Source organism: Mandrillus leucophaeus, unplaced genomic scaffold (assembly GCF_000951045.1).
Source record: "Mandrillus leucophaeus isolate KB7577 unplaced genomic scaffold, Mleu.le_1.0 Scaffold339, whole genome shotgun sequence".
Classification (NCBI taxonomy): domain Eukaryota; kingdom Metazoa; phylum Chordata; class Mammalia; order Primates; family Cercopithecidae; genus Mandrillus; species Mandrillus leucophaeus.
Window position 1 is genome coordinate 2,682,039 of NW_012103576.1, and position 9,051 is coordinate 2,691,089.

At 41.2% G+C, this 9,051-nt stretch overlaps 1 protein-coding gene across 4 annotated transcripts in view; it reads left to right on the forward strand.

Moving 5' to 3' along the window:
- ENOX2 (ecto-NOX disulfide-thiol exchanger 2) overlaps positions 1–3,894 on the forward strand; it is a 291,251-nt gene extending 287,357 nt beyond the window's left edge. For all 4 annotated transcript variants that reach the window (XM_011988827.1, XM_011988828.1, XM_011988825.1 and 1 more), the window contains one exon: positions 1,834–3,894. In XM_011988827.1, coding sequence (XP_011844217.1) covers positions 1,834–1,965 — 132 coding nt within the window. In that variant the 3' untranslated portion in view covers positions 1,966–3,894. The remainder of the gene's footprint in view (positions 1–1,833) is intronic.
- Positions 3,895–9,051: the final 5,157 nt, after the last annotated feature.

A 9,051-nucleotide genomic window follows, 5' to 3' on the forward strand; every position in this document is an offset into this window, starting at 1 on the left:
ATGGGAAGTCTTACACCATCCACCTCTCCCACCATCACCCCTGCTATTGTCTATTACAAAACAAGGGAGGCAGGAGCAAAAAAAAAAAAAAAAAAAGAGCAAAGAGCTGAGGGCCTCTGTAACACAGACTGAATATTTGCTCACAGATGATCTCATGGTCCATTTCCTTCTCTGGATGCTATCCTTTGGGGGAACTCCTAGGGCATCTGGAGCAGGGGTAAGTGCTAATTCTCTAGGAAATCAAGGATGCCTCTAAGAGGCTGGAGAGGACTCTTGACTCCTCAGAATGAATCAGCTCAGGATACTTTTTTTTTCAGAAGCAGCATTCAGGGAAATGTGCCCATAAATTGTACTGCCTATTTCATAGGATCTGGGACTTTCGAGAAGTGCCATTGAATATAGGTGCTGTCCAAAATGTTAAGTCATTTAAGCATATGTCCTCTTAACAAAGGCAGTGGCCCACTTGGGAGTCTTACTGTTCTAACCACATCCCAACTGTGGTGATACATCCTCTTCAATGGCATTTGCTTTCATTCTAGCTAGCACTCCCCCTTCATTTCCCTCTGGGAAGTGATGCTATTCTGCAATTAAATGGCCCATTTGGCAGTGAAGGGGAGGATGCAATGTGAATACTAGGACCAAGCAGTCCATTGCAATGGTATGAAATTGAACTATGTGTCAGTAAAAACCATCTGCTGCTTTTTTAATTTACAAAAATAATACATGCACATTATCTTTAAAATGTAAGCCGTATAGAAATCTAGTAAAGGGAAAGTGCAGGCTACCACCCACAATCCCACTGCTCGAGGATAACCACTGTTAACAGTTTGGCACAGATTTCAGACCCTTTCCTGCAAGTGTGCTGCACCTATATTAAATGTATATGTCTATACACATTATCTATGTTTTCTGAAATGGGGATTCTACTCTATATGATACCCTGGCATGTGCTTCATTCACTTGACTGGATACGGCACTGGGACAAAGGCATAACTGCACTCCTAGCCTAGGCCTAGCTCCCCCTTAGCGACTTCCTGCCAGAGTAGTGCCAGGGCCTCCCAAAGAGAGCCTGAGGTGATACCAACAGAACTGGGGCTCCCTCCAGCTTCAGGGACATTCATTGTGGCGCCAACTCTGGGTTTCTTTCAGGATCCCCTGGTGCTCTTTACCCAAGCCCTGGTGCCAAGGCTCATAGTGAGGAGAGTAACTTACTAACTCTACTAATGTGAAGATGACCACCTAAAACAAGTCCTAAAGGAGTCCACAGATTTGTTTTTGTTTTCGTATTGAGGGGTGTGTGTATGTGTGTGTGTGTGTGTGTGTGTGAGAGAGAGAGAGACAGAGAGAGAAGTGGGGAGAGAAAGACAATGCAGAGAAGTATGAACACAGAGCTTTCCCCATTCCTGTTACTTTTCCATTATGAACTAATGCATTTGTGAGGGATTCTGCTCTGGTGGCAGCCATTTCTACCTTCTTCCCCTCCGAAAAGGCTCAGCAGCTTCAGTGGACCTGCACACAGCATCACCAGCACTGAGCAGCCATCATTCAGCTTCTTACAAACCCAGGCCTTTCCACATGACTGACCCCAGCTCTTTCCAATAGCAACTCAGCGGACCCTGTCTGATGGTCACAGCAGAGGAACGCTGCTGGCTGGAGGCCACTCTGCCAACACACACAAATGCGCAAGGAGCGGAAGGAGGTTCAACGCCCCCCACCCCCCGCCCCGCCCAACACACACACAGACACATCAGCATTCTAAAGTAGGAAACACTGGGAAAGAAGATTAGGAAAATAGAACTGATTTTGAATGGAGATGTTCTGTCTGTCCCACAGATCTGCACCAGTGATGTGGAGTGTCTCATGGGTAGACTCCAGCATACCTTCAAGCAGGAAATGACTGGAGTTGGGGCCAGCCTGGAAAAGAGATGGAAATTCTGTGGCTTCGAGGGCTTGAAGCTGACCTAAATCTCTTTGCCTAACAACTTGGGATCCTGAAGATAAATATGTGTTGGACAAGCATAGAAAGTGATTTGTATTTTTAATGGTTTTCAAGTGGAAGTTCCTTTGAATTTGTCAGTTCATTCCTGGAAAATCTTTTGAGTTAAAATAAGGATCCTAGGACAGCACCTCGAACTACAGGCCCTAAAGAGAAATTGCCTCAAACCGCAAGTGCTGTAACTTCCTCCCCTTTCTGTCAATTGGTTGTCTTTAAATATTGCAAAAGTCCTGAGGCTAAACAGTATTTGGAGTGTTTTCAGTGTCTGTACTACTGTTGTAGACTTTGGTATTTTTTTAAACACTGTTAACTGAAATGTTTTGATGATTTGTATGTGATTTGTGTTTCTAAACTTCTCTTTACATTAATGTTGCTACTGGTGAAAGGAATGAGAGCAGCACTAAGTCCTCTGTGTAACTGCCATTGTCTTTCCAATCCCCAGTAGACTAGTAAATAAATAACACATCAGTGTCTTCTAGAAGGTGCCTGACCGGGTTCACCTTTTAAATGACAAAGCATGGTTTGTGGCTTTTTGCAAAATTACTATGAACCAAAAGTTGACAAATGTTCCAAAGTTATTTTCTCTAACATATCACATTAAAGATCTGTTTCAGAATTGTAAAAAGTACATCTAGATGTGTTTGCAGAAAGCAAGTATCCAGTATGACTGGCATGTGTTCGTGCTATTCAGAATCACTTGTAAATAGTCTGCTTTTAAAGGAGGGCATGTTCCGTTTTCTGTGAATTAAAACACGCTCATGTGTGGACACACACGCACAAACACACGCACGTGCGCACACAGTGACAGAAGGGATTTGTGTTAATTTTCTTTCCCCTCTGGCCTTCTTACGGTCTCTTGGTCCCTTTGCTTCTGTTGTCAGTGTGTTGAATTGCAAACCGTGTACTGCTGTAAATACTATGTTTACTTCATGCTGAATGTTTGCAAAGACTTGATATAAGTATTAATAGTAGTGAATCAATGAATAAATAATGAGCCAGGGTTTGTGAGGCTTTCTGCAAATAAGTCAGCTCCACCTGGAGTGCGGATTGCCAGAGACACCTCCAGTTCTGTAGTGCCCATTGGCAAATCGCAATGGCAGCATGTGAGTGGACCATTCAGAAACTGCTGCTTGGTGGAAAGGAAACAGAGAGGATGAAGGTTTGGGGCAAATATCCTGAGGCAGAGATGGTCTTTATTGTGTGTGGTGGTGGTTGTGGTACTTATAATAATGCAAGCATACCCCCCCTTGAGTCTCAATTGAAGATAAAAGAATGTACTGAGTAAGCAAAGCCAATGGAGAGTATTTCACGAAAATACTTTGTAAATGAAATGCCAGTAGTGTTCAAAGTTGTATTTTTAAAAGATAAATATTCCTTTTTATACCTCCGTTTTGTGTCCTGTTTTTAATGACTTTCTCTCTAAGTAATCCATTAGTAGTTATCTCAGTTCCTTCCTTTGGGTTACTAGGATGTTGGAAAAAGATGCCAAGCCTGCCGTGACAACTGGAAATAGGGTTCCACCGCAGCCCATTCATGCTGCGAACTGGCTTTCCCCTCAAGCACCCTGCTGTGGCACCAGCAGGAAGCTAGGGTTCATTTTACACTGGCTCCCTCACTGATGCATCTCTCATCAACACTACGGAAGGCTTTGTTTCATCCGTCTCGGGGGCTCTTGGAATACCTAATTTCAATAATATCTATGAAATCAGGGGAAACTTTCCACTTACAGTTATTTCTTGTTTAAATAAATTAATTTTTAGGGGAGAGCAGTAGGAAAAAGAGCTAATGCATGCCAGGCTTAGTACCTAGGTGATGGGTTGAGGTGCAGCAAACCACCATGGCACACGTTCACCTATGTAACAAACCTGCACATCCTGCACATGTACCCCAGAACTTAAAAAATAAAAGAAAAAAATCAAACTCCTTACCATGATATTAATACATTAAAAAAATTGTTTAAAGCAACAGCTGCCACACCTAAACACCTTACTCTCCTTCACTTAATCAACTTACATCGCAGATTGTCTGTTTCTGTTACTCCTGCCAGTTGAGTATAGATAGACTCCTCCCAGTTTGCTTGAATATACTAGTTGTTATGGTTAATTGTATGTGGCAACTTGGCTAGGCTGTAGTGCCGAGTTGCTTGGTCAAACACCAGTCTAGATATTGCTGTGAAGGTATATTTTAGATGTGATTAAAATTTAAGCCAGTAGACTTTGAGTAAAACAGGTTACCCATTATCATGTGGGTGGACCTCATCTGATCAGCTGAAGGCCTTAAGAGAAAAGACTGAAGTTGCCTGAGGAGGGAATTCTGCTTCGAGACTGCCTTTGGACTCAAAACTGCGACATCCAACTCCTGCCAGAACTTCCAGCCTGCCGGCCTGCCCTACAAATCTCTAACTTGCCAGCACCCATAATCGCAAGAGCCAATTCCTTAAAATAAATAGATATCTCTCATATATATCTATATATAAATAAGCATAGATATATAGATATGAATGTGCATTACATTACACAATCAAATTGTGGCACATACCATCTCTCACAGACCTTTTCATCCATCATAGAAATCTATTAATGAAGCCGCTTTTTCCTACAAAGTCCCAGTGCTATTTATGGTTCTGTTGTCCCTCCAGAATTTTGAAATAATGCTGTTTTGTTATGTTTATGAGATACAGTAGTTAGCGTTTCTTCAATATAATAATGAATAGAAGCTTTATTTTATTTTACAAATGATTTTTTCATCTCCTTCCCTAGTCCTGTGACATCTCTAATTCTGACTTTTTTTATTACCAAGTTGCTTGTTAAATGTCTTCAATGCAAATGAAAGTTATTTTTCCTAGAAAATTAAAGACACATCTGCATTCAAGTTACATAGAGGTTTTTTTTTTTAATTTTGGCCCAAAAATGTATGCTTTTCATATAAGGCAGAAGAAACTGTATTATTTGAAAAGATAGCATAAATGCACAAGAACTTTTAACTTGCCCAGTAGAACTATGTGAGCCCTTAGGATTCTCAGCTGTCTTAGATGGTACATCAGGTAGATATGGCTTCATTTTCTACCACAGTTGCTACCATCTGCTGAGCACCTATTAGGTAGTCGCGATGCCCAAAGTCTCTATCTGTGTGTCTTCAGGCAAGTTACATGGACACAACGAGAGCTTTAATTTTCTTATAGACAAAATTAAGAAGAAATAGTACCTACCTCACAGAATGGTAGGAAAGAGTCAATGAGGTAGCATCTGCAAATTGCTCAACCAGTGCTTGGCCCATAGTGAGTTCTCAATAAGAGGTATGATTGTGATTCAACCAAAGTTCATGACCTTACCCACATTTAAAAAAATGTTTTTGTGGGCCAGGAGTGGTGGTTCATACCTGTGATCCCAGCGCTTTGGGAGGCCAAGGCAGGCAGATCACTTGAGGTCAGGAGTTCGAGATCAGCCTGGCCAACATGGTGAGACCCCACCCCCCCACCCCATCTCTACTAAATATACAAAAATTAGCCAGGCGTGGTGGCGGGCACCTATAATCCCAGCTATGTGGGAGGCTGAGGCAGGAGAATCGCTTGAGGCAGAGATTGCAGTGAGCCAAGATCGCTCCACTACGCTCCAATCTGGGCAACAGAGTGAGTGAGAGCCTGTCTCCAGAAAAAAAAAAAAAAATGTTTTTGTGTTCATACATAGAACTGTACGGCCACATCATGTTGCTGGACTTCAAGACGAAATTCAGCTGTTTATACATACTCCAAACATTTACTCTGTCCCAAACACTGTCAGGCACAATGGGACACAAAAGGAGTACGGCTGGCCCCTGCCTTCAAAAACCTAGAAGGGTAGCTGCAACACACTGAACTTAAGTTTTTCACCCTTTAGCCAAAGCCGTAAAAGTTAATTGTGAAAATATTCAGTGCTGACCACCCATGAATTATGTCGATAAGGTGGTAATGACCTCTTGCTCTTGACACTTGAACTATTACTATCTATGCCCCCGCCCTACCTCCAGAGAATAAGCTGCATGAGAGTATGGTTCTCATTTGTCTTGTTTACTGCCATATCCCCAGAACCTGGTACACTGTAGGTGTTTAGTAAAGATTTGTTACATTAGTATTTGTGTAGCATTTTAAACTACATTCAGGCTGGGCGCAGTGGCTCACGCCTGTAATCCCAGCACTTTGGGAGGCCGAGGTGGGCACATCTCCTGAGGACAAGAGTTGGAGACCAGCCTGGCCAACATGGTGAAACCCTGTCTCTACTTAAAAAATACAAAATTTAGCCGGGCGTGGTGGTGCACACCTGTAATCCCGGCTACACGGGAGGCTGAGGCAGGAGAATCGCTTGAACTCAGTAGGCAGAGTTTGCAGTAAGCCAAGATCATGCCACTGCACTCCAGCCTGCATGACAGAGTGAGACTCTGTCTCAAAAAAAAACATAAAAAATAAAAATAAATAAACTACATTCATATGCACTAATAATAATAAAAGCTAACATTATTTAGTGATTCCTACTTAACAGGATATATACATGCGTGTATATACATATATACACGCACACGTATATGTATACATGCACACGTATATTTATACACACACACGTATATATATTTTATGTTTACTACAATGTGAAAAGTAAATTTATTAGCCTCCATTTCAGCTGAGACTTGGAGATGTACAGTAACTTGCTTAATTTTTTTTTTTTTTTTTTCAGACGGAGTCTCACTCTGTCACCCAGGCTGGAGTGCAGTGGTGTGATCTAGGCTCACTGCAAGCTCCGCCTCCTGGGTTCATGCCATTCTACTGCCTCAGCCTCCCGAGTAGCTGAGACTACAGGTGCCCACCACCACGCCCTGCTAATATTTTTTTTTTTTTTTTTTTTTTTGCATTTTTAGTAGAGACAGGGTTTCACCGTGTTAGCCAGGATGGTCTCGATCTCCTGACCTCGTGATCCACCCACCTCGGCCTCCCAAAGTGCTGGGATTACAGGCATGAGCCACCACACCCGGCTACTTGCTTAAGTTTTTAAGAGGCAGAAATGAAATTTGAATCTTGGTCTCTCCAATCACAAGCTTAAAACTTTCCACTGCACCAATATTTTATTTAATCTTCATATCAACTTAATTGGTAATATTATTATAAACCCCATATTGTTCATTCATGTGCCATTATAGAGTGCCTGATATGTTCAAGTCTTAGTCCTGGAAATTCAAAGGTGAACACAACATGTCTCCTTCCCTCAAGAGCTTATATTCTGGTAGGGGAGCCTGCTAAATGACACAGTCATGGTGCCCCAGGTCACTTTATAACACTGTCACTTCTCTGAGCCTTTTTTAAATCTGTAAAGTGAAAATCATATATTTCCCTCGAAGTTTCATTTATGAGGTGTTGATCAATGTAAAGTGCCCAGTACTATGCCTGGCAAAGTAAGTGCTCAATAAATAGCTATAATCATTATCCAGCCAATAGTCATATCAACAATGCTTTAATGACACCAGAGCTACCTTTATAGTAATGGGGATCCCATAAGGCCACACAATAACTTAAAAGAAGGAGACCTGCTGGCTCAGAGAAATTCAGGAGATTTTACTGAACAATGCTCCATTAGAGTTAGGTAGTGCTTGGCCTAAGCCAAACACAGTGAGGAAATTTCCTTCTACTGTCTTCTGATACGGTCTCAGTATCCTTCCAATTCTACCCACTCCCATTACGAGATAGACCACATCCCATTAACAAGAAGGCCAAGGAGGTCTTATCTCCTCTACCATTTCCCAAGATTCATAGCATCATCCCAGTTTTTTAGTTTGACAATAAGCTTTGAAGTTCTAAGCTTGCTTACATTTTCTATCTGGGAGGATGACCTCAAAGGCATACTAAAGTAATTAATTATTGGGGCAACAGAAGGAAAGAAAAGAATTGATTATACACACAGGTATGCACATTCAAGGCTACAGAGCCCTATGGAGATGACATCAGATCTTGGATGGAAATGGTATACAGGACACATTAATGAGTGTTCTGCCCAACTGCATTCACTCTAAGTCTGTTTGAATATGAGACTACCCTAAAATGAATAATCCTCTGTGGCATCAGACCTCTGAAACTTTAACTTGTTACTATTCCTCAATAAATACCTTATATGGTGCTTTAAGCTGTTTTCAAAGTAACTCCGTGCACAAGCATTATGTCATTTGATCTTCACAACACACTGTGAACTAGCAGGGGCAGATGACTTCCTCATCATCATTGCAGCTAAGGAAAACAAGTCTCAAAAGATGAAGAACTATACCCTAGGTTGCACAGCTAAGTGGATGATGGAGCTGGGATGAGAATGTAAGATTCCTGAGTTCTCCCTATCTCTACCCCACTTCAGCTCAAGCCTCTGCCTATTATAGCTGAGGGAATATAAAGTAGGGGTACTGAACATTTTTTGGTGCCATGAACCCCTTTGTAAGTCTGGTGAAGCACATGAAGTCCTTATCAGAATAACGTTTTTTAAATGAATGAAATAAAATACAAAGGAAACCAACTACAGATGCTCCTTGACTTACTACGTGGTTACATGCCAATAAAACTATCATAAGTTGAAAATGTCGTAAGTCAAAAATGCATTTAATACACCTAACCTGCCAAACATCATAGCTTAGCCTATGATGTTTATCTAACACAAAGCCTATTTTATAATAAAGTGTCAAATATCTCATGTAATGTGTTGAATACCATACTGAAAAGTGAAAAATGGAATCTGTTTCTGTACTGAAACAGAAAAACAGCACCAAACAGAAACCTGTATGAGTACTCAAAATACAATTTTTACTGAACATACATTGCATTCACACCATTATACAGTTGAAAAATGTAAGTCAAACCATTGTAAGTTGGGGACCATCTGGATATTGTAATAGTACACTTCTCAAAATATTTTTAAAACATGTTTGTGATATAGTAATGTATATGCTCCTTTAACACCTGAAATAGCAATATGAAACAGCAACAAGTCTAATAACCACTTCAGTTTTGAAATAGTGATGAGCATAAACAACCCAAGAAATCCGCAATATCA